Here is a 26,270-nt window from a genome sequence, read left to right as displayed (position 1 = left end):
CAGGAGTGATTGTTGAAATAGAAAATGGTAGATGAGAGCCCTATGTGACCGCTCCAAAGAACACGTCTCGTTACTTTCAGCTCATCCAATCAGGCAATGGTAATGTGTTCTCACTGCTGTGTGGCAAAGAGAAGTTAAAGTAGGTCAAATGTTTGGCTAGTAGCATCAACGTTCCTGACCACTCAATGCATAGCAATGTACTGGTGTTTCATACTTTATTTAGTTATAGAATACTGATGAAGGCAAGAAACATGCCTCCCCAACTTCACAGATTGAATTCATGTAAATTAGGAGTTGTATGTTTAACTTTTAACAACCATTGTTTTTCATCCTTATTTTCCCATCCTTAATGACACTTCCAAAAAGAGCAGCAGTATCACCTGGACACCTCTGTCTTCCCTGGAAAATATGTGTCAAATGGATTTTTTTTTTTGCAAACATGCCTTGCAGATGATCTAATGGCAACATTGATTTGCCGTTGTGTCGGCGTTAAAGCTGAACATACAGTAACTGCTCTTTGAATATTTTCATTTCGTGGAGGAGGGTTGAGTCCCACAGATGTTACACACATCTGGACCCCTTGAGTCCATCTCTAGAGTTGGTGAAGCGCCAAGGGGGCTGAAGTCTCATTGGAGTGTGGAGAAGAGGAACGACGAGGAGAATGCTAATGACTTAGTAGTTGAGTGAATCCATCTCATTGGAGTGTGGAGAAGAGGAGCGACGAGGAGAATGCTAATGACTTAGTAGTTGAGTGAATCCATCTCATTGGAGTGTGGAGAAGAGGAACGACGAGGAGAATGCTAATGACTTAGTAGTTGAGTGAATCCATCTCATTGGAGTGTGGAGAAGAGGAACGACGAGGAGAATGCTAATGACTTAGTAGTTGAGTGAATCCATCTCATTTGAGTGTGGAGAAGAGGAACGACGAGGAGAATGCTAATGACTTAGTAGTTGAGTGAATCCATCTCATTTGAGTGTGGAGAAGAGGAACGACGAGGAGGATGCTAATGACTTAGTAGTTGAGGGAATCCATCTCATTGGAGTGTGGAGAAGAGGAATGACGAGGAGAATGCTAATGACTTAGTAGTTGAGTGAATCCATCTCATTGGAGTGTGGAGAAGAGGAACGACGAGGAGAATGCTAATGACTTAGTAGTTGAGTGAATCCATCTCATTGGAGTGTGGAGAAGAGGAAGGAGGGAGGATGCTAATGACTTAGTAGTTGAGTGAATCCATCTCATTGGAGTGTGGAGAAGAGGAACGACGAGGAGGATGCTAATGACTTAGTAGTTGAGTGAATCCATCTCATTGGAGTGTGGAGAAGAGGAAGCGAGGAGGATGCTAATGACTTAGCAGTTGAGGAGAATGCTAATGACTTAGTAGTTGAGTGAATCCATCTCATTGGAGTGTGGAGAAGAGGAACGACGAGGAGAATGCTAATGACTTAGTAGTTGAGTGAATCCATCTCATTGGAGTGTGGAGAAGAGGAACGACGAGGAGAATGCTAATGACTTAGTAGTTGAGTGAATCCATCTCATTGGAGTGTGGAGAGAGAGGAGAATGCTAATGACTTAGTAGTTGAGTGAATCCATCTCATTGGAGTGTGGAGAAGAGGAACGACGAGGAGAATGCTAATGACTTAGTAGTTGAGTGAATCCATCTCATTGGAGTGTGGAGAAGAGGAACGACGAGGAGAATGCTAATGACTTAGTAGTTGAGTGAATCCATCTCATTGGATGCGAGGAGAATGCTAATGACTTAGTAGTTGAGTGAATCCATCTCATTGGAGTGTGGAGAAGAGGAACGACGAGGAGAATGCTAATGACTTAGTAGTTGAGTGAATCCATCTCATTGGATTGGAGAAGAGGAACGACGAGGAGAAGCTAATGACTTAGTAGTTGAGTGAATCCATCTCATTGGAGTCTGGAGAAGAGGAACGACGAGGAGAATGCTAATGACTTAGTAGTTGAGTGAATCCATCTCATTGGAGTGTGGAGAAGAGGAACGACGAGAGAGGATGCTGCTAATGACTTAGTAGTTGAGTGAATCCATCTCATTGGAGTGTGGAGAAGAGGAACGACGAGGAGAATGCTAATGACTTAGTAGTTGAGTGAATCCATCTCATTGGAGTGTGGAGAAAGAGGAATGCTAATGACTTAGTAGTTGAGTGAATCCATCTCATTGGAGTGTGGAGAAGAGGAGGATGCTAATGACTTAGTAGTTGAGTGAATCCATCTCATTGGAGTGTGGAAGAAGAGGAACGGCGAGGAGAATGCTAATGACTTAGTAGTTGAGGAATCCATCTCATTGGAGTGTGGAGAAGAGGAACGACGAGGAGAATGCTAATGACTTAGTAGTTGAGTGAATCCATCTCCGAGGAGAATGCTAATGACTTAGTAGTTGAGTGAATCCATCTCATTGGAGTGTGGAGAAGAGGAACGACGAGGAGAATGCTAATGACTTAGTAGTTGAGTGAATCCATCTCATTGGAGTGTGGAGAAGAGGAACGACGAGGAGGAGCTAATGCTAATGACATTAGTAGTTGAGTGAATCTAATCTCATTGGAGTGTGGAGAAGAGGAACGACGAGGAGGATGCTAATGACTTAGTAGTTGAGTGAATCCATCTCATTGGAGTGTGGAGAAGAGGAACGACGAGGAGGATGCTAATGACTTAGTAGTTGAGTGAATCCATCTCATTGGAGTGTGGAGAAGAGGAACGACGAGGAGAATGCTAATGACTTAGTAGTTGAGGGAATCCATCTCATTGGAGTGTGGAGAAGAGGAATCCATCTAATGACTTAGTAGTTGAGGAATCCATCTCATTGGAGTGTGGAGAAGAGGAACGACGAGGAGAATGCTAATGACTTAGTAGTTGAGTGAATCCATCTCATTGGAGTGTGGAGAAGAGGAACGACGAGGAGAATGCTAATGACTTAGTAGTTGAGTGAATCCATCTCATTGGAGTGTGGAGAAGAGGAACGACGAGGAGAATGCTAATGACTTAGTAGTTGAGTGAATCCATCTCATTGGAGTGTGGAGAAGAGGAAACGAGGAGAATGCTAATGACTTAGTAGTTGAGGTGAATCCATCTCATTGGAGTGTGGAGAAGAGGAACGACGAGGAGGATGCTAATGACTTAGTAGTTGAGTGAATCCATCTCATTGGAGTGTGGAGAAGAGGAACGGACGAGGAGAATGCTAATGACTTAGTAGTTGAGGAATCCATCTCATTGGAGTGTGGAGAAGAGGAACGACGAGGAGGATGCTAATGACTTAGTAGTTGAGTGAATCCATCTCATTGGAGTGTGGAGAAGAGGAGCGGCGAGGAGGATGCTAATGACTTAGTAGTTGAGTGAATCCATCTCATTGGAGTGTGGAGAAGAGGAACGAGGAGGAGGATGCTAATGACTTAGTAGTTGAGTGAATCCATCTCATTGGAGTGTGGAGAAGAGGAAGACGAGGAGAATGCTAATGACTTAGTAGGAGAATCCATCTCAATGCTAATGACTTAGTAGTTGAGTGAATCCATCTCATTGGAGTGTGGAGAAGAGGAGCACGAGGAGAATGCTAATGACTTAGTAGTTGAGTGAATCCATCTCATTGGAGTGTGGAGAAGAGGAACGACGAGGAGAATGCTAATGACTTAGTAGTTGAGTGAATCCATCTCATTGGAGTGTGGAGAAGAGGAGAAGGAGAATGCTAATGACTTAGTAGTTGAGTGAATCCATCTCATTGGAGTGTGGAGAAGAGGAACGACGAGGAGAATGCTAATGACTTAGTAGTTGAGGGAATCCATCTCATTGGAGTGTGGAGAAGAGGAACGACGAGGAGAATGCTAATGACTTAGTAGTTGAGGAATCCATCTCATTGGAGTGTGGAGAAGAGGAACGACGAGGAGAATGCTAATGACTTAGTAGTTGAGTGAATCCATCTCATTGGAGTGTGGAGAAGAGGAACTTAGTAGTTGAGTGACGAGGAGGATGCTAATGACTTAGTAGTTGAGTGAATCCATCTCATTGGAGTGTGGAGAAGAGGAACGAGGAGGAGGATGCTAATGACTTAGTAGTTGAGGGAATCCATCTCATTGGAGTGTGGAGAAGAGGAACGACGAGGAGGATGCTAATGACTTAGTAGTTGAGGGAATCCATCTCATTGGAGTGTGGAGAAGAGGAACGACGAGGAGGATGCTAATGACTTAGTAGTTGAGTGAATCCATCTCATTGGAGTGTGGAGAAGAGGAACGACGAGGAGGATGCTAATGACTTAGTAGTTGAGTGAATCCATCTCATTGGAGTGTGGAGAAGAGGAACGACGAGGAGGATGCTAATGACTTAGTAGTTGAGTGAATCCATCTCATTGGAGTGTGGAGAAGAGGAACGAGGAGGAGGATGCTAATGACTTAGTAGTTGAGTGAATCCATCTCATTGGAGTGTGGAGAAGAGGAGAGATGCTAATGACTTAGTAGTTGAGTGAATCCATCTCATTGGAGTGTGGAGAAGAGGAACGACGAGGAGAATGCTAATGACTTAGTAGTTGAGTGAATCCATCTCATTGGAGTGTGAAGAGAAGAGGAGAATGCTAATGACTTAGTAGGAGAATGCTAATGACTTAGTAGTTGAGGGAATCCATCTCATTGGAGTGTGGAGAAGAGGAACGACGAGGAGGATGCTAATGACTTAGTAGTTGAGTGAATCCATCTCATTGGAGTGTGGAGCTAATGACTTAGTAGTTGAGTGAATCCATCTCATTGGAGTGTGGAGAAGAGGAACGACGAGGAGGATGCTAATGACTTAGTAGTTGAGGGAATCCATCTCATTGGAGTGTGGAGAAGAGGAACGACGAGGAGGATGCTAATGACTTAGTAGTTGAGGGAATCCATCTCATTGGAGTGTGGAGAAGAGGAACGACGAGGAGGATGCTAATGACTTAGTAGTTGAGGGAATCCATCTCATTGGAGTGTGGAGAAGAGGAACGATGCTAATGACTTAGTAGTTGAGGGATCTCATTGGAGTGTGGAGAAGGAGGATGCTAATGACTTAGTAGTTGAGGGAATCCATCTCATTGGAGTGTGGAGAAGAGGAACGACGAGGAGGATGCTAATGACTTAGTAGTTGAGTGAATCCATCTCATTGGAGTATGGAGAAGAGGAACGACGAGGAGGATGCTAATGACTTAGTAGTTGAGTGAATCCATCTCATTGGAGTGTGGAGAAGAGGAACGATGAGGAGGATGCTAATGACTTAGTAGTTGAGTGGATTCCCGCCACTGACTTCCATTGGTTTCAAATGAATCCATCTCAGTGGAGTGAGGAAATCCAAAAGAGAGGAGATCTGTAGGCCTACAGGACTGGTATCCTATCCTGGGGCTTCACTGAGCCATGTTATTTTAATGAAGTGGAATAGAGAGAGAGAGAGAGAGGGGGCCAGATCCATGCATAATCTCAAGTTCCTCTCTCAGATGGGTTGGAGTGTTAGTTAGTAAGGCAGGCCAGGTTGGTGTTGGCTGACTGTGTGTTACCCTCCAGATGTACTGTAGTTATTCATGGAGTGGCTCCGGCTTGGTAACAGGCCACGCCATGTGGGCGGTGAGGGTATTCTTAGTGGTGTGTAGAGCTACTCTTACAGAGCAGTTTTCCTTTTTATTAGCATTGTAGGCTGAGGGACAGCAACACGGAACCCAAACCGGCTGCGCGTGTGCGCCATCGTGCATTAATTAATTCTGTCCCCCCCCACACCAAACGCAATCACGACACGCAGGTTAAAATATCAAAACAAACTCTGAACCAATTACATTAATTTGGGGACAGGTCGAAAAGCGTTACACGTTTATGGCAATTTAGCTAGCTTGCACTTGCTAGCTAATTTGTCCTATTTAGCTAGCTTGCTGTTGCTAGGTAATTTGTCCTGGGATATAAACATTGAGTTGTAATTTTACCTGAAATGCACAAGGTCCTCTACTCAAACAATTAATCCACACATAAGACGGTCAACCGAATTGTTTCTAGTCATCTCTCCTCCTTCCAGGCCTTTTCTTCCCTGGACTTTATATTGCGATTGGCAGCTTTCATAAATTAGGTGCATTACCGCCACCGACCTCGTTCGTCTTTCAGTCACCCATGTGGGTATAACCAATGAGGAGATGGCATGTGGGTACCTGCTTCTATAAACCAATGAGGAGATGGGAGAGGCAGGACTTGCAGCGCGATCTGCGTCACAAGTAGAACTGGGACAGATTTTAGCCCTTGGCAACGCAGACGCTTGTTGGCACGCGCGAGCAGTGTGTGTGTGCAATAATTGAATAACATAGATTTCTAAATTTATTTTGCAACGCTCGCACTCGCGACACGAGCGGTGTAGTCAGGGTATAATGTTGATGCTAGTGGTGGTGTAGCTCAATATGACCATGGTTTTACTGGTCTGTGTGTGTCTACATAGCCAACTATAAGGTCAGATTAGTAAGGACTTGGTCTCACTTGGTCTCCTAGGTGATGTGGCTGAATGCACCACACAGGGATTTGATGTGATGCGTCATTATAACGTGTCTTATTTGGGAGTCGTTGCAGACAAAGCTATGTGGATGTGACATAACTCTGTACCTGGATTCCCATAGTTATTGAAACAGCAAATCACCCAGGGCTGCCAAGCAAATCTTATACCCTGGGGGTTTATACCCCTTAGATCACACACAGAGGAAACCATTTGATGTCTCACTCCTCACACCGTAGACAAAATACAGGATTCCAGCAGAAATGCCTGACGTAGGCAGCTCCTCACAGGACTGGATGGTGTTCTATTACTGCTGCATGTTCTACACCAATTATCACACAACACTATCCACGGTCTGTCCAAGACATTCTGTCCACAAATAGCCATCTACTTATTGAAACAAATCGACATGACAGTGCTTGTAGAGTGGATGAGCTAGCAGACCAAGGGAAGCAGGGTGGATGATGGGCATGATATGTGTCACGATGCAGCAAATGAAATGCAACTTTTTATTTATTTATTTATTTGATTTTTATTTACCTTTATTTAACCAGGGAGGCTAGTTGAGAACAAGTTCTCATTTGCAACTGCGACCTGGCCAAGATAAAGCGTAGCAATTCGACACATACAACAACACAGAGTTACACATGGAATAAACAAAACATAAAGTCAATAATACAGTAGAACAAAAGAAAGCAAATAGTCTATATACAGTGAGTGCAAATGAGCTAAGTTAAGGAAATAAATAGGCCATGATGGCGAAGTAATTACAATATAGCAATTAAACACTGGAATGGTAGATCGGCAGAAGATGAATGTGCAGGTAGAGTTACTGGGGTGCAAAGGAGCAAAATAAATAAATAAATAAATACCAGTATGGGGATGAGGTAGGTAGATAGATGGGCTGTTTACAGATGGGCTATGTACAGGTGCAGTGATCTGTAATATGCTCTGACAGCTGGTGCTTAAAGCTAGTGAGGGAGATGTGAGTCTCCAGCTTCAGAGATTTTTGCAATTTGTTCCAGTCATGGGCAGCAGAGAACTGGAAGGAAAGACGACCAAAGGAGGAATTGGCTTTGGGGGTGACCAGTGAGATATACCTGCTGGAGCGCGTGCCACGAGTGGGTGCTGCTATGGTGACCAGTGAGCTGAGATAAGGCGGGGCTTTAGCTAGCAGAGACTTGTAGATGACCTGTAGCCAGTGGGTTTGACGACTGTTGGAGAGGGGAGGCTTTTATGACCGATTACCTGTAATAACTCTAGGAGCAGGAGAGGCTCTGCTGTAGTCTAGCCCTCATCTCTGGTTTAGGGGGATAACAACTGTCACATCTGGTAGCAACAATCCCTATTCACTGCTGGGGTGTTGACTGACTGGTCATAGACACTGGACAGTCTGAATAGGGGAGATGGGGCATGGCATATATGGCCTCGTTACGGTATTTGTGATATTTTTGATATTCAAATGAAGGTCTAAATTACTGCCTTTGATTGCTTGTAGCCTAAAACACTTCCTCGCCTTTCCGGACTGACAGATCTTCTTCTCTTTCTCCTTTCAAACAACTTGATACCCAGTCGAAATCCTTCCCTTTAGCAACCAAACACGGTTTGCTTTACTTTTACAAAATAGCTTCTTAGCCTATAACCCAGTTTATTTCAAAGAATGTATTAATTTAATTCCCCAGACCGAAGTTGAAAGCCAAACTACTTGAAAGTGGTGCTGAACAGGTGGAGACTCCCAGCTATTGTTTTTGATCTGTGTCAAAGTACAAAAACTGACCTCCCGAGAAATCCCATCTATAAACAAAAATGTTTTAGAAATCTTAATCTTTGAAGCGTTGCTCGATGTTGGAGGCCTCATCAGAGACCTTGACGAGGATGAAGAAATTGGTGGTAATGGGCAAATGAGAGAAGGCAAAATCTCTCCTGATCTGGCCCTGACCTCGCTATAATGAGAAATAAACACTCATAAAACTAACCAGGCTGCTTGGAATAATACCAGCAGATTACTGGCCACTCATTAGTGAAATGCTAACTCTCTTTTTTACAGATATGGTGCACAATATTGTACAACCTCATTCACCTTACTTACGGACTCATTGGACGCTTATTAAATCTGTTGGAAATTCTGTACATTAGCTACATTACCATTGCAGAGCTCTGTTGCAGGGGTAATGTAAAGTAGTAATACTGAATACTGAATACTGTTTTATCCCTCCATACACACTCACAGGTTCAGAGAAAAGTGTCCCCTTTCCTGTGTTCGACTCCCTATGGACCAGCTGTAATTCTGCTCTCGTCTCCCCGTAGTTTCGGGTTCTTGACCAAGTCTGACATTTCAGGCAACAATCTGCCTCTAGGGTGGACTATACCACCCACACCGAGTCTCAGCCTAAGCTTTGAGTGTTCGGCCAGTAACTGAAAAGTCGCTGGTTCGAATACCTGTCACGCCCTGGTCTTAGTATTTTGTGTTTTCTTTATTATTTTGGTCAGGCCAGGGTGTGACATGGGTTATTTATGTGGTGTGTTTTGTCTTGGGGTTTTTTGTAGGTCATGGGATTGTGGTTAGTGGGGTTGTCTAGAATAGTCTATGGCTGCCTGGAGTAGTTCTCAATCAGAGGCAGGTGTTTATCGTTGTCTCTGATTGGGAACCATATTTAGGCAGCCATATTCTTTGAGTGTTTCGTGGGTGATTGTTCCTGTCTCTGTGTGCACCAGATAAGGATGTTTAGGTTTTCCACGTTTTTGTATTCAGTTGTTCATGTGTACTATTTCGTATTAAAAGAACCATGGACACTTACCACGCCGCGTATTGGTCCTCTGATCCTTTTCGCCTCTCTTCTTCGGAAGAAGAGGAGGAAATCCCTAACAATACCTGAGCCGACAAGGTGAAATAAAATCAGCCGATGTGCCCTTGAGCAAGGCACATAAACCTTCATTTGCTATGGCTGACCCTGTAAAAAAATACATTTCACTGCACCTATCCGGTGTACGTGACAATAAAACATATATTTTTTGCACATCCTATAGAACATTCTATGCGATATTATCTTGGCTGACACTTGGCCATCATTACAGAAGATGCTGAGTGGAGTCGTGGAATTAGGGTGATGAATGCCCTGTAAAGATCTCCCTGACAACACTTTGTGGCTTGCAGTAACCAATCCTGATGGAAATCAACCCCACCATTTCTTCTGGTTTAATGTAATCCACGCTGGTACTCTGGGTATCATGTTCTTTCTCCATGTATACTTGTGTACTAACAGTAATTAGTAATTTGACTGCTTAAATACTGGCACAAATACTTAAATACTGGCACAAAACTAACCTGCCTAAACAACCACAGGTTCTATGTATGCAGTTCTCCCTCCTCTTACCTAGTTCGCCCTAGGTCTGTAAACAGTAATAGCTTTTCTGCCTCCTCTCTGCCTCACCGGGTTAAACTAGATTGTCTTCCCTCAGTCCAGCCTCCCTGGGTTCGGCGTGATGTTTGTAAACATCGTCGGTTGTTTACCTCTCTCTATTGGTGTTGTACAGAGCGTGGTGCTAGTTCAACACCAGGGTAATGGTGTTTAAGGTTGTTCAGAATCCTTGATCTTAGCCTCTGTATACATTTGCTATTCAAAGAATGTATATAGTCTACATATAGTTGAGCTACATATAGTTGGATATTTCTTGGATTAATAAAGTAGACTCACTTAACGATTTGACATTTTTAGATTTTTAACATCTAAACTATATTATCAACTCCAAAACATAATCTTGCTATTTCTTCTGAGTGAGACTGTGTCACTGTGTTCGACATCAAGCTAGGTATGAAAAATCGAATATCTGTAGTCGATTACAAGTGGTTTGATCATTTTCCAGCGACTCGCTAGTTGCAAACTGTGTAGTTTGGTTTTTGCACATGCTGAAGGGATAAAGGGTTGACAGATGCACATTATCCACCAACTGCTTTTTATTTTGTTTCTTCTAAAACAACTGACCCAACGATTAGGCTGAGCATCAAATCCCTCCTCTCCCCTTCCAGCATGTACTCTCATTTCTATCATTTTTTCCTGAAAATAATCTGTTTTATGCTGGATTTTTTCAGGGGATGATAATTAGGAGTGGAGAGTTTACTAGACATAGAAGTCTTTAACTTAGGGCATCATGGGTTTGTTTTAAAAGGATCTAATGACCGCGGTGCCCGCTCATGCCAGGATTCGCTCGCTTTGAACGGAACGATGCTCTACCTTGAAGTCCGCCCCCCATTTTCTCATGCATGGAGCAGGCCTAATACAAACTACGCTGGGATTGCTTCTCTCTCTCTCTCTCTCTCTCTCTCTCTCTTGATCCCCTTGGCCCTGACTCAGTTTTTTTCCATTATCCTCTCTATCGATTCGCTCCGGACTTCTTTTTCAAGGCTCTGCTGTTAATGTAATTCAATGGGGCATTTTTTCCCCTTCTTACCCCCTCTCTCGCTCTCTCTCTGACTTTCTCCACCTCTCTCTACCTTTTCCTCTCTCTCTGCCTCTCCATTTCTCTCTCCCTTTCTCTCTGCCTCTCTCTCTCTCTCTCTCTCTCTCTCTCTCTCTCTCTCTCTCTCTCTCTCTCTCTCTCTCTCTCTCTCTCTCTCTCTCTCTCTCTCTCTCTCTCTCTCTTTCTTTCTCTCTCTCTCTCTCTCTCTCTCTCTCTCTCTCTCTCTCTCTCTCTCTCTCTCTGTCAGATGTAGCCAGGGCGATTGAGCTGCTGGAGAAGCTACAGGAGTCCGGAGACGTCCCGGGTCACAAGCTGCAGTCCCTGAAGTTGGTGTTGCAGAGTGAGTTCTGCACAGCCATTAGAGAGGTGAGTCGATTCCCCTGCACCACGGCCCCAGGGTCCTTTTCCTCCTGCCAACACAGGGAAATTGACCACAGGTGACTGATGGTTATTTGAATGAATAAATGTGGCTACACAACAATGCAGACTTTTAGGGGTGTTTTCCCAGACGTGGTCAGCTCAGACACACAGACTGAAGGGTAAGAGGGCCATCAATACAGACTGAGGTCATCTAGTAGGAAATGTAATCTACTAAAGGAAATGTCAGGGTGGGCTGGCCCTTTCATTGGACAGCAGGATGAGAGAAGCCTGGCCTGGGAGTCAGGCAGAGACACTGGAGCCTGGTGCTGCCTGGTGGTGGGGGAGGCGTCATGTCTCTGCCAGGAGTAGCAGCTAGGCAGCACCCTACAGACTCTTTTACAACAGCTGGCCATTGAGAGGGAAAGAGCGAGAGAAACACTTCAACCACCAACAACACATCCAGTCATCAGGGAAACTAGAGAGGATCCGCTTGGATTGGTTGCAGAGGCTGACCGGCCATAGTTTCCAGTCAATTACGTTCTTGTGTGAGCTGACACTTTGCCACGGTGCAGAATGGCTCTTTCTCATAGAGGTCTGACTGCTAGAGGAGCTGGGGAGTGAAGATGAGTGGTCGTTATCAGCAACATTCAACAGCTGTGGCGTTCATGTCAGTGGTTTAACAGCCTCCCAAGACAATAAATACTCCCATGTCTCTATGGAAGAGCAGAGAACATGGCATTTATGTGAATTGAGCAATACCTTGCCGTACGTGCTTTGTCGCATGTGTGTAACTTCCAACATGCGGTCACAACCCCTGTATTCACTTTTATTACACATGCAAATGATTCCACGCAAATTTTTCCCGGACAATGGATAGTGACGAGCATCGTAAAAAACACTTCCCTGCGGCTCGCTCTTAATACCCTGACATAGCAGGACTAGACTGCTGAGCCTTTTTGAGCTACGTTGGCGAGTTAATCGTAATGTAATCACATTTGACCTCATCTGGCCCCTGTTCTGTGCTGGAATATGTCTGCAGATGGGAAATCTTTGTAGTTGAGCGAGCCACGTCGTGGGGATTCTAACCAAAAGGAGAGAGACTGTATTCTTCAAAACAACTTTATTATTAGATTTGCAAAAATGAAGCAATCAATAACAACCACTCAACAGTGTCACCGTTGTCTGTTCCGTCCTGCATGTTGGTTCCACACGTCTAGGTTCCTGTAGATTGTTATAACAGAATGTCACATACTGCAGTCACACCTAAACGGCTCTTATCTGTACGCCCAGACAAATGACTAAGTCACACAAGACAAGCCTGTATCAGCAAAATACTGACGTATAACAAAGGACAATTCTCCAAGTAAAAACAGCATAGTATGTTCAATTAAACAACATAGTAGGTCATTAAATCATTTCCTCCACAGCGATTACAGGAAGGTTAAAGGTTGCTTCAGAGCCATGTATAGTTGCTCGGTATTGGGATTCACCTGCGTGTCATTTCATTAGTGCAGATGACCTATTCTGCGTTGAGCTGGGGCCACCAGGTATTATAATTGAGCGATTAGATTTGTTCCCCTCATCTCATATCTGCTTGTGAAGCTCATTTCATGGTCTGATGAGCAGACACAGAATCCCACAGACCAGGGTAGCTTGATCATGTCTCTACTGTAGAAGTCAGAGGTGATCCGGGTGAAAACCTTCTTCACAGTGTCAATAGTATTTACAGCCACATGAATCAGCCAAGCTATGGGTGAGGGGGTTAACTGGCTAACTGTTGATAGGGGAAATTGATGTGGGATGGAAATGCCTGCTAAGGTGAAAGACCCCCAATTACAGAGAGATGGAGTGAGGAGGAGCGTTGCTCTTCCCAACCTTGTCTATCAATGACATCTCAGAGCTCAGGGAAAGTCCCTGAATGAGTTGTCAGAGTCAATCTGCTTTGCAAATGGAAAGGGAAGGACACCAGGGAAGACGACTGGGAGCGCTAACCAGCGGGAAATGATGGAGATTATGATGATTTCCAGCCACTCTGTTGGCTTGACTTAAAGCGTTATGCATATCAAGAACTGGTCCTGATGAAAATCATCCGACAGGCCCGAGCAAACGATTCAACCACACATGAAATCGAATCATGACTTTCATTAGTCACAAAACAATGCAGGTAATTTTTCCTTGCAAAAAAAAGCATAGTCTGTTCCAATGAACTGAATCAATGATGTGATCATAGAGTTGTAGTAGCCTGATGATAATGGAACAGGGCATATGAATACGGGTCTCACTTTGAATTGATATAAAGGAAAGGATTTGTGTGCCACTCCATTGAGGGCAGACCTTAGTCTCTTACTGCATTTACTGTGAGCTGAAGGCTGAAAGCCACTTCATTTAATTATCTCTGTGCGTTTAATATTCTCTTTTTGTGTCATGCTGACAGAGCGAGGGAGGTCTGTGAATGAACAGTTATTAAATGCCGTTTTGCTTCTACCAAGTGACCACTTTAAACTCAGTCAGCTAGAGAGAGGAGAAGGAGAGCTCTTCAAGCTCTCTCTCCGTCTCATCCTTCCCCATTTTGCTCGGGGAGCCATGGTTACACGCGTCGTGCCAGGCACGCTCCGGGCAGCTCTCTCCACTATCAGGCATTGTGGCGTCCTCGTAAGGCTGACGGTAAGACTGGTAGCCCCCAGCCCATCATTGTGGCGTCCTCGTAAGGCTGACGGTAAGACTGGTAGCCCCCAGCCCATCATTGTGGCGTCCTCGTAAGGCTGACGGTAAGACTGGTAGCCCCCAGCCCATCATTGTGGCGTCCTCGTAAGACTGGTAGCCCCCAGCCCATCATTGTGGCATCCTCGTAAGGCTGACGGTAAGACTGGTAGCCCCCAGCCCATCATTGTGGCGTCCTCGTAAGGCTGACGGTAAGACTGGTAGCCCCCAGCCCATCATTGTGGCGTCCTCGTAAGGCTGACGGTAAGACTGGTAGCCCCCAGCCCATCATTGTGGCGTCCTCGTAAGGCTGACGGTAAGCTGGGATCCCCCAGCCCATCAAGCACCATGAGTCTTCCACAGAGGTTAGATAGATCTGGGTTATTGAATGCCTGCCGTGGTAAACGCCCAGTGTACCGGAGAGTCAGGAGAGAGAGGTTGGAAGAGAGAGAGAGAGAGTATATATTCAGGAGGGACAGGAAGAAAGTAGTGTTCAGAGGTAAAGATGGATGCATAGCAACAGGAGGGGGAATGAGATAGAAATGATGCCTTCAGGAGTGCAAGTCTTTCAGATCTCTCTCTCTCACTCTCTCCATCTCTCTCTCTGCCTGTTTCTCACTCTCTCTCTCTCTCTCTTTCTCTCTCACTCTCTTTCTACCTCACTTTGAATCTGTTTGTTCCCTGGTGAAAAGAACAGTGAAAAGAACACAGCAATTTGTTCCATGTTGTGACTGTTTTCTTTATGCTATTGGAGATTATTTTCCCCCAATGAATTATCAGAACAAAAGGTTATGTTCATTCATTAACAGTGTTGTCAGACTGAGTTCAACTGGGTTCATAAAGGTAAACCTAAAAAGCTCAAATATCTTATTTTTGTATGTGAACTGCTTGCTCAAAACAAAATCCAATTGATTTATTTTGTTTTTGGATTGCGGTTATTCTTTTATTTTCATATTAACCAACAGACTTTGTTTTTCATCAGTCAGATATACCCAGGCGACACGAAACCACTTGTTTTATTGTTGAAACACAGATGAAGCACTTGGTGATGGTTGAGCCCAGAAAACACATGCTCTCCTTGTGTCGAGACATACCGAGGTGTGAGCTGATGAGTAAAATCCCTATTAGTTTCCATTCCAGAGAAAAACAATACAATTCACTGCACATGAAAAAGTCAATGTTGTTCTTTAAGAAGGTTTGAGACGTTACAATTTCATTTGGTTTGCTTGTTGAGTAATTCAGCAGTAGTTAGTGGTGCATCCAATTTGCACTTCAACTCGTGGATGTTTGTGCATTTAGTTAAGCAAATTACAAATTGAAATAGCTTTTATTGTTGTTCACGTGTTTCCTAGACACGATTCTCCTGACTCACAGCAAGGCATCCACTGAGACCTTGAATACACAACAGTCCATACATCTTAAGTGTATTTAAATCAGGCTCACAATGATGGATGGATGCTGTATCTTTGTATGACAAACGATGCACTGACAAAATGTTTATAGAATGGACCAGTCGCAAGGCTCTTGGCTAAAACACACAAAGGATGAGGGCTCATATGAGTCACATCAAACAATTACATGACCCCGTATGGGGATGTAGGCCAATGTCTCGTGTAATGTTCAACACTGCAACACTAGTCAGAGCATTCATAATGTTTCGAGTTGTTTCTGTTGGATCACCAGAAGAAGGTGTGATAATGTCATACTATACGCTGGAGGTGTTATTGTAAATGGTGTCGATACAGTATGTCATGTTCTGTATAGAAACAACTCAAAATAGCTCTTTTACACCTGAAAGCTTTCCATTGGCTCGTAATGCTGACTCCTCTTTAGAGGAGGTTAGAACACACTGTAGATGTGGAAGAGGTGTCCTGGAATAAGGTCCAAAGATGGTGGGCCTGGCTCCCAAGTTCCCTCCCAGCCCCACCCATGGCTGCACCCCTGCTCGCACCCCTACCCAGTCATGTGAAATCCATAGATTAGGACCTAATGAATTTATTTCAATTGACTCATTTCCTTATATGAACTTTAACTCAGTAAAATCGCTGAAATTGTTGCATGTTGCGTTTATAATTTTAAATAATGCCCGAAAAATCATGTGAAAAGCCCCAGTGTCCTTGCCTTGGCCCCAAGTCAGGACAAGTCCACTGAGGCCATGGCCCAATGAGTACCAGGGGCTGGGCGGTGGAGCTGGAAACAGACAAATTTGAGGCTTTTTGGTAAAACACAGGGGGGAAATCCTTAGTGGAAATTCACCTACAGTACCAAGAGTCTTAGCTCCACTCACTACTCCGTTCCAAACTCCACTCTCTTCAGTTTATTTACTCAGTGCCATGTGTTACCCACATGAGAGATAACCAAAAGGGGTAGTAGCGCCACACCACAGTGTCCTATGAGTATCTTGTACTTACTGATGCATCACGGTTTGCTTATGCTAATTGTCGTAGGGACCAGATGTTTGAGCAGCCTTAAGGGCAGTAAGTAGCATGAGGCAGCAGGATCCAAATAGTGTGCAGTTTATTAACAGTGAAAGGTGGATCCAGGTGGATGAAGAAATCCAATGAACATCTACATAATCTACAAAGGTATTTGCAAGAATAAACACTCACAAAATACAGGTTTAAATAGAAAATCAAAAACCTAACCCTGCCAACTACCAAGTCTGGTAGTCTACGACATGGATTGAACATGCAAGAGACTTGGGGAAATGTTACAGAAAATTCAAAAGTACTGAGAAAATACGCTCATGGTTTGTCCATTTGTCTCTTTCAGGTGTACCAGTACATGCATGAAACAATCACAGTCAATGGTTGTCCGGAGTACCAGGCACGGGCTACAGCGAAGGTGAGCAACATACTCTAATCTCAGACTGTATTGACCAAACTTGAGGCTGAAAGATACTGTACAATGTAGCCTAGATACATAAACACCCATGTCTCCATCAGATGATCAAAGAGTGGAGCAGGTTTGGTGCACAATGAATTACTCATTAGCAGACCTTGGATGTAAACACTTGAGAGGTTCCACCAATGAGTCCCTCCTCCACCGCTCATTCATATTCTTTCCGAGGAGAGCTTCTTTTGTGTAGGAGAATAAAACAGACATCTAACAGTGAAAGGGGGACAGGAAAAGAGGGAATCAAGAGGGAGGGTGAGATGGGAGAGAGGAGTGCATCACAGTCCTCTTTCCCAGTGTCACCAATACATCAGAGAGTGAGTGAAGAAGAGATGGGGCAACGTAGGGAGGTACGCACACTGACTGATACAGTTGGCTGCTCCTTCCAGAGACTGCTGCCCCCATCTTCTTACACGGCCTGGGCACACAGAGGAGTAGGACACAGATTGAAAACACTGGGCAAGCAGGATGAGTAGATAACTAGGGCTGGTGTGGAATACAATTCCAAAGGGCACTTTTTTTGTCAGCGAAACGTCATCTCTTCAATCGCAAATGCTCTGTAAAACTTTGACTATGGTTCAGTCCCTTTCTAAAGGAGTAGTAAACAGGGTAACCTTTTTTAATGACTTTCATCAGACTGGATTGTGTTGTGAATTTCCATCTTGGATGAAAGGTATACAAGGACATACAGTTAAAGTCGGAAGTTTATGTACACCTTAGCCAAATACATTTAAACTCAGTTTTTCACAATTCCTGACATTTAAACATTTCAACTCAGTTTTTCACAATTCCTGACATTTCATCCTAGTAAAGATTCCCTGTCTTAGGTCAGTTAGGATCACCACTTTATTTTAAGAATGTCAGAATAATAGTAGAGAGAATTATTCATTTCAGCTTTCACTTCTTTCATCACATTCCCAGTGGGTGAGAAGTTTACATAGACTCTATTAGTATTTGGTAGCATTGCCTTTAAATTGTTTAACTTGGGTCAAACGTTTCAGGTAGCCTTCCACAAGCTTCCCACAATAAGTTGGGTGAATTTTGGCCCATTCCTCCTGATAGAGCTGGTGTAACTGAGTCAGGTTTGTAGGTCTCCTTGCTCGCACACGCTTTTTCAGTTCTGCCCACACATTTTCTATAAGATTGAGTTCAGGGCTTTGTGATAGCCACTCCAATACCTTGACTTTGTTGTCCTTAAGCCATTTTGCCACAACTTTGGAAGTATGCTTGGGGTCATTGTCCATTTGGGAAAACCCATTTGCGACCAAGCTTTAACTTCCTGACTGATGTCTTGAGATGTTGCTTTGATATATCCACATAATTTCCCTACCTCATGATGCCATTTATTTTGTGAAGTGCACCAGTCCCTCCTGCAGCAAAGCACCCCCACAACATGATTCTGCCACCCCCGTGCTTCGCGGTTGGAATAGTGTTCTTCGGCTTGCAAGCCAACCCCTTTTTCCTCTAAACATAACGATGGTCATTATGGCCAAACTGTTCTATTTTTGTTTCATCAGACCAGAGGACATTTCTCCAAAAAGTATAATCTTTGTCCCCATGTGCAGTTGCAAACTTAGTCTGGCTTTTTTATTGGTGGTTTTGGAGCAGTGCCTTCTTCCTTGCTGAGCGGCCTTTCAGTTTATGTCAATATAGGACTTGTTTTACTGTGGATATAGATAGTTTTGTACCTGTTTCCTCCAGCATCTCCACAAGGTCCTTTGTTGTTGTTCTGGGATTGATTTGCACTTTTCGCACCAAAGTACGTTCATCTCTAGGAGACAGAACGTGTCTCCTTCCTGAGCGGTATGCCAGCTGCGTGGTCCCATAGTGTTTATACTTGCATACTATTGTTTGTACAGATGAACGTGGTACCTTCAGGCGTTTGGAAATTGCTCCCAAGGATGAACCAGACTTGTGGAGGTCTACAATTTTTTCTCTGAGGTCTTGGCTGATTTCTTTTGATTTTCCCATGATGTCAAGCAAAGAGGCACTGAGTTTGAAGGTAGGCCTTGAAATACATCCAATGGTACACCTCCAATTGACTCAAATTATGTCAATTAGCCTATCAGAAGCTTCTAAAGCCATGACATAATTTCCTGGAATTTTAAGCTGTTTAAAGGCACAGTCAACTTAGTGTATGTAAACTTCTGACCCACTGGAATTGTGATACAGTGAATTATATGTGAACAATTGTTGGAAACATGACTTGTGTCATGCACAAAGTAGATGCCCTAACTGACTTGCCAAAACTATAATTTGTTAACAAGAAATGTGTGGAGTGGTTGAAAAACAAGTTTGAATTATTTCAACATGTAAACTTGTTTATTTCATTATGTAAACTTCCGACTTCAGTCCTACTGGCCTATTGAAGGACACCACTGTGTCTGATGTTGATGGAATATCAAAATACTCTTTCTAGCCTGCTCAGATGAAATGGTGTTGAGGTTGATGGTATGCTGCTGTTACAGTGACGTGTCCTTTTCATTTCCCTTCAAATATCCATCATTTGTGGAATATTCAAAGTCTCTGTTCAACATTATAATGTACATAATCATAAACAAGTCTTTTTTTTCTCCGAAGCTTATTCAAAGGCTGTTTTGAAAGAGAGAATGTAGATCGGTCTAATCAAACTACTTTACAATTCATGAAAGGGCTTGTACTTCACAGTGTTAAAGCCAACAAGATTGTCCTTATGACACTGTTTACACAAGAAAGCAATGACAACAGCATGAAGTGCCTTTCAGCTTTGTCCTTGTCCATCACCAGTCTTTTCAAAAGCATATTTACTACAGCCACCAGCGGAGCAGCAATTAACATAGAGCATACTCCGTTCACTGGCTTCCACGCCCATGGGAGTGATTTCACTGGCTTCCACGCCCACGGGAGTGATTTCACTGGCTTCCACGCCCACGGGAGTGATTTCACTGGCTTCCACGCCCACGGGAGTGATTTCACTGGCTTCCACGCCCACGGGAGTGATTTCACTGGCTTCCACGCCCACGGGAGTGATTTCACTGGCTTCCACGCCCACGGGAGTGATTTCACTGGCTTCCACGCCCACGGGAGTGATTTCACTGGCTTCCACGCCCACGGGAGTGATTTCACTAGCTTCCACGCCCACGGGAGTGATTTCACTGGCTTCCACGCCCATGGGAGTGATTTCAATGGATGACATCGAAATGAGATGGTGCGCTGCTTTTGAAAGTGCCGCCCTCTTGAGAGTTTCCGTTTAGCTGAGCCGGTGCTTGTTTCATCAGCCTCGTCTCCAAGTACATCTCAAGTACATCGCTGACCAAAGGCCTGGAGGGCAGCACTCAGCACATTTCACATGAATCACTTTAATAAGTAGGAAATTGGGGGCCTAAAAAATGTGTTATAGTCCTATTGAAAAGCAGGGATCCTTGATACACCAGCAATCTTGAGGCATTAGCAAGATGTTATTTTAGATGCCTTTGGTGAACTGTTGCTGGTGAGCGTTTACCAATTAAAATGTGTTCCACCTGAGAACATGAGCACTTGATTCAGTTTATTACCCAGTTAATTGAATCAATTCCAGACAGTAATTCCTGGCCTGAGGTTCTTATCTTTTATCTTCTAGAGATGGGAGACCACTTAGTCTATGGGGCTCCAGAGAAAAGACTGAGCTGAACTGATGGCTGTTGATAATAACATTTTGTTGAAATTAAGTCATTTCCATATGTACTGTGACATTACTTAGGCAATTTCCCAGTAAGCTGTCATTTTTCTTTGGTTCGGACACTTTTTGCGTTTGCCACCTAGTTTCTTCCTCCCAGGAAGGGAGATAAACTTGTGAAGGTCGTTATGCCGTTAGCCAGAGAGGTGATGGTGGCATACTGAGCACAGTGCTTCTTTACCTCACAGTGGGAGAGAGAGATGGAAGGGGGCGGAAAAGTGGAGGATCTCAAAGCTTTGGGCTTTCACCTGCTAGGGAAAACTTTGGATCCACATACGCCAAGCTTTGAAACAGAGGCCTTTTTCCCTGGCAGTTTCCTGAGAAAGTATTGCTTAATAATAATAATGAGACAGACTTGACAAACCGGCACCTGTGGCGATGTACATCTGCTGTTCCTTTCCCAGGCTGGGCTAACAAGCTCCTGCACACTTTGTTTCAGACGACAAGGCGAGAAGGAGATTCGTCTAGAACTTGAAAGCCATCCCAAGCCAGTGGAATTTAGTAAAGCAGGCTCACAGACATTTAGTTAGTTGGGGTGAAAGTTATCTTGCGTCTTCTTCTCCAACGGCGACAGATATGTGCTAATCCATGTTCTTACAGAGCCAGAAAACATCTCACATGGCTATACAATACATCACCATCATCGCCTTGGCTCTCACTTTGTTATTTTAGTCCTACTGGACGTCTCTAAGCCCTGTTTAGAGAGAGAAGTCAGAAGGTCCCACCCACACAGCGAATTTAAGTCTGTACACTTATTTGGCTGTTTGGAAATGCAATCCCAGTTCATGCACTTAGTATCGTCATTATCTAATCTATTTGTGTGGTAGACAGAATAGGGTGGTATAGGGCATGGAGTTAGTGCTGAACACACCAATAATGGTCTGATCGTTATCCTCTCTTCTGTCTCTCTCTGCAGGCCACAGTTGCAGCCTTTGCGGCCAGCGAGGGTCACTCTCACCCCCGAGTGGTGGAGCTGCCCAAGACGGAGGAGGGGCTGGGCTTCAATGTGATGGGTGGCAAGGAGCAGAACTCTCCCATCTATATCTCCCGCATCATTCCAGGGGGCTTGGCTGAGAGGCATGGGGGACTGAAGCGAGGGGACCAGCTCCTGTCTGTTAATGGCGTGGTATGTATAGATTATTTACGATTACCGCTAGGTCTAGTCACATAACTCTGTACCCTATTTATGATATTCTGTGAATTTGCGTCTTGTATATTACGAGTCCCAATCACAGTTGTGTGCTGTAGTTAATATTTCCAGGTATTAATTTTCTCATCTTGCTTGACATCTGAGCCGGGAAGCATTTTGTCTAAACCTTGAGTCAAACTGTCACAATATGGATTGGGTCAAGCAGAGTGATTGGTTTTCTGAAGACCTAAATAAAAATAGGCTTATAGTGAACCAGCGTCCAAGATACAGGAGCGCTATCTACGACTAAAGCAACGGGCAACAACAAAAGCTATTACAAAGAGACAGTTTTTTAGAAGCAGCCAATGTCACCATGAGCAAAGTGTTCCAAGCTTCACACGGCTTAGCGGTTTAGCCTTTCAAAGTCACTCCTTGCTGAATCCTGTTCCGTAACTGTCCATTTACACCATCAAATGAAAACCAATTTGCATGGTAATGTCAGGATGTGTTTGGACATAAAAGTGCCACCAGAGACTCTGGGTTCGAGCCCAGGCTGCGACCGCGAGGCCCATGGGCGGCGCACAATTGGCCCAGCATCGTCCGGGTTAGGGAGGGTTTGGCCGGCTGGGATATTCCTGTCTCATCTCGCACTAGCGACTCCTGTGGCTTGCCGGGAACAGTGCACGCTGACCAGGTCGCCAGGTGTACGGTGTTTCCTCTGACACATTGGTGCGGCTGGCTTCTGGGTTGGATGTGCATTGTGTCACGAAGCAGTGCGGCTTGGTTGCGCTGGGTTGTGTTTCGGAGGACGCATGGCTCTCGACCTTTGCCTCTCCCGAGTCTGTATGGGAGTTGCAGCGATGAGACAAGACTGTAACTACTACCAATTGGATACCATGAAATTGGGAGAAAAATATATTTTAAAAATGTAAAAAAGCAAGCTTCATAAAGGATTTCCGTAACATCCAGAATTGTAATGTGAAAATGTACAGTGCCCGTCAAATGTTTGGACACACCTACTCATTTAAAGGTTTTTCTTTACTATTTTCTACATAATTGTGGAGACATCAAACTATGAAATAACACATATGGAATCATGTAGTAGCCAAAAAGTGTTAAACAAATTAAAATATATTTTAGATTCTTCAAAGTAGCCACCCTTTGCTTTGACGACAGCTTTGCACACCCTTGGCATTCTCTCAACCAGCTTCTCCTGGAATGCTTTTTCAATAGCCTTGAAGGAGTTCCAAAACATCAAATCAAATCTTATTGGTCACATACACATGGTTAGCAGATGTTAATGCGAGTGTAGCGAAATGCTTGTGCTTCTAGTTCTGACAATGCAGTAATATCTAACAAGTAATCTAACAAATTCACAACAATGACTTTATATACACAAATGTAAGGGATGAATAAGAATATGTACATATAAATATATGGATGAGCGATGGCCGTGCAGCATAGGCAAGATGCAGTAGATGGTATAGAGCAGTATATACATATGAGATGAGTGATGTAGGATATGTAAACATTATTAAGGTGCCATTATTTAAAGTGACTAATGATAGACATAGGCAAGATGCAGTAGATGGTATAGAACAGTATATACATATGAGATGCGTAATGTAGGATATTTAAACATGATTAAAGTGCCGTTATTAAAGGTGACTAGTGATATCGTTATTAAGTCAATTTATTAAAGTGGCCAGAGATTTGAGTCTGTATGTTGACAGCAGCCTCTCTATGTTAGTGATGGCTGTTTAACAGTCTGATGGCCTTGAGATAGATGCTGTTTTTCAGTCTCTCTGTCCCAGCTTTGATGCATCTATACTGACCTCGTCTTCTGGATGTTAGCGTGGTGAACAGGCAGTGGCTCGGGTGGTTGTTGTCCTTGATTTATCTTTTTGGACTTCCTGTGACATCGGGTGCTCTAGGTGTCTTGGAGGGCAGGTAGTTTGCCCTCCAAGACACCTACAATGCTTAGTGCAGACTGCACCACCCTCTGGAGAGCCCTGTGGTTGTGGGCCGTGCAGTTGCCGTGCCAGGTGGTGATACAGCCCTACAGGATGCTCTCGATTGTGCATTGGTAAAAGTTTGTGAGTGTTTTTGGTGACAAGACAAATTTCTTCAGCCTCCTGAGGTTGAAGAGGCGCTGTTGCGCCTTATTCACAACGCTGTCTGTGTGGGTGGACTATTTCAGTGTGTCCGAGATGTGTACGCCAAGGAACTTTAAACTTTCCACCTCCTCCACTACTGTGCAATCGATGTGGATGGGGGGGGGGGGGATCATCTCCTTTGTTTTGTTGACATTGAGTGAGAAGTTATTTTCCTGACACCACACTCCGAGGGCCGTCACCTCCTCCATGTAGGCCGTCTTGTCATTGTAATCAAGCCTACCACTGTAGTGTCGTCTGCAAACTTGATGATTGAGTTGGAAGCGTGCATGGCCACGCAGTCATGGGTGCACAGGGAGTACAGGAGATGGCTGAGAACGCACCCTTGTGGGGCCCCAGTGTTGAGGATCAGCAGGGTGGAGATGTTGTTTCCTATTTACACCACTGCCCGCCAGAAAGTCCAGGACCCAGTTGCACAGGGCGGGGTCTGTTGCTGAGTGCTCGTTGACTGCTTTTCCTTCACTCTGCAGTCCAACTCATCCCAAACCATCTCAATTGGGTTGAGGTTGGGTCATTGTGGAGGCCAAATCATCTGATGCAGCACTCCATCACTTTCCTTCTTGGTCAAAAAACCCTTACACAACCTGGAGATGTGTTGGGCCATTTTCCTGTTGAAAAACAAATGATAGTTCCACTAAGCACAAACCAGATGGGATGGCGTATTGCTGCAGAATGCTGTTGTAGCCATGCTGGGTAAGTGTGCTTTGAATTCCAAATAAATCACTTGCAGTGTCACCAGCAAAGCACCATCACACCTCTTCCTCCATGCTTCACAGTGGGAACCACACATGCAGAGATAATCCCTTCCCCTACTGGAACCAAAAATGTCAAATGTGGACTCGTCAGACAAAACGACAGATTTCCACTGGTCTAATGTCCATTGCTCATGTTTCTTGCCCGAAGCAAGTCTCTTCTTCTTATTGGTGTACTTTAATAGTGGTTTCTTTGCAATTTGACCATGAAGGCCTGATTCACGCAGTCTCCTCTGAACAGTTGATGTTGAGATGTGTCTGTTACTTGAACTCTGTGAAGAATTTATTTGGACTGCAATCTGAGGTGCAGTTAACTCTAATGAACTTATCCTCTGCAGCAGAGGTAATTCTGGGTCTTCCTTTCCTGTGGCGGTCCTCATGAGAGCCAGTTTCATCGTAGCTGTACGGGGTGCGTACTGGCGGCAGAGAAGTCAGACGCAGGAGAGCAAAAACTGTCTTTCCAACGGCGCAGTTTAATAACAAAACCCACCGGAAAACATAACAATCAACAAATGGGTACAAAACCCGACACACACCAGGACAGACGTGCACAAGCACTTACAATAAACAATCACCCACACGGACATGTGGGGAACAGAGGGTTAAATACACACCAGGACAGACGTGCACAAGCACTTACAATAAACAATCACCCACACGGACATGTGGGGAACAGAGGGAACAGACGGGTTAAATACACGGACATGTGGGGAACAGGACAGACGTGCACAAGCACTTACAATAAACAATCACCCACACGGACATGTGGGGAACAGAGGGTTAAATACACACCAGGACAGACGTGCACAAGCACTTACAATAAACAATCACCCACACGGACATGTGGGGAACAGAGGGTTAAATACACACCAGGACAGACGTGCACAAGCACTTACAATAAACAATCACCCACACGGACAAACAGAGGGTTAAATACACACCAGGACAGACGCACAAGCACTTACAATAAACAATCACCCACACGGACATGTGGGGAACAGAGGGTTAAATACACACCAGGACAGACGTGCACAAGCACTTACAATAAACAATCACCCACACGGACATGTGGGGAACAGAGGGTTAAATACACACCAGGACAGACGTGCACAAGCACTTACAATAAACAATCACCCACACGGACATGTGGGGAACAGAGGGTTAAATACACACCAGGACAGACGTGCACAAGCACTTACAATAAACAATCACCCACACGGACATGTGGGGAACAGAGGGTTAAATACACAACATGTAATTAATGGGAATTGGAACCAGGTGTGATGGAAGACAAGAGAAAACCGAAGGAAAATGAAAAGAGGATCAGCGATGGCTAGAAGGCCGGTGACGTCGACCGCCGAACGCCGCCCAAACTAGGAGAGGGACCAACTTCGGCAGAAGTCGTGACAGTAACGCTCTATGGTTTTTGACATTTTCCGGGTTGACTGACCCTCATGTCTTAAAATAATTATTGACTGCCATTTCTCTCCGCTTATTTGAGCTATTCTTGCCATCATATGGACTTGGTCTTTTACCAAATAGGGCTCTCTTCTATATTCCAATCTCATGAAGCTGGTTGAGAGAATGCCAAAGCTGTCATCAAGGCAAAGGGTGGCTACTTTGA

The 26,270-nt window shown here is 44.3% G+C and overlaps 1 protein-coding gene across 2 annotated transcripts in view; it reads left to right on the top strand.

Annotated features, from left to right (window-relative positions):
- LOC115107101 (protein lin-7 homolog A) overlaps positions 1–26,270 on the top strand; it is a 36,603-nt gene that overhangs the window by 5,940 nt on the left and 4,393 nt on the right. For both annotated transcript variants that reach the window (XM_029630486.2, XM_029630487.2), the window contains exons 2-4: positions 11,190–11,308; positions 16,775–16,846; positions 21,508–21,717. In XM_029630486.2, coding sequence (XP_029486346.2) covers positions 11,190–11,308; positions 16,775–16,846; positions 21,508–21,717 — 401 coding nt within the window. The remainder of the gene's footprint in view (positions 1–11,189; positions 11,309–16,774; positions 16,847–21,507; positions 21,718–26,270) is intronic.

This window comes from Oncorhynchus nerka, linkage group LG23 (assembly GCF_034236695.1).
Source record: "Oncorhynchus nerka isolate Pitt River linkage group LG23, Oner_Uvic_2.0, whole genome shotgun sequence".
Lineage (NCBI taxonomy): Eukaryota > Metazoa > Chordata > Actinopteri > Salmoniformes > Salmonidae > Oncorhynchus > Oncorhynchus nerka.
This window is presented reverse-complemented; position numbering and strand designations above follow the sequence as displayed.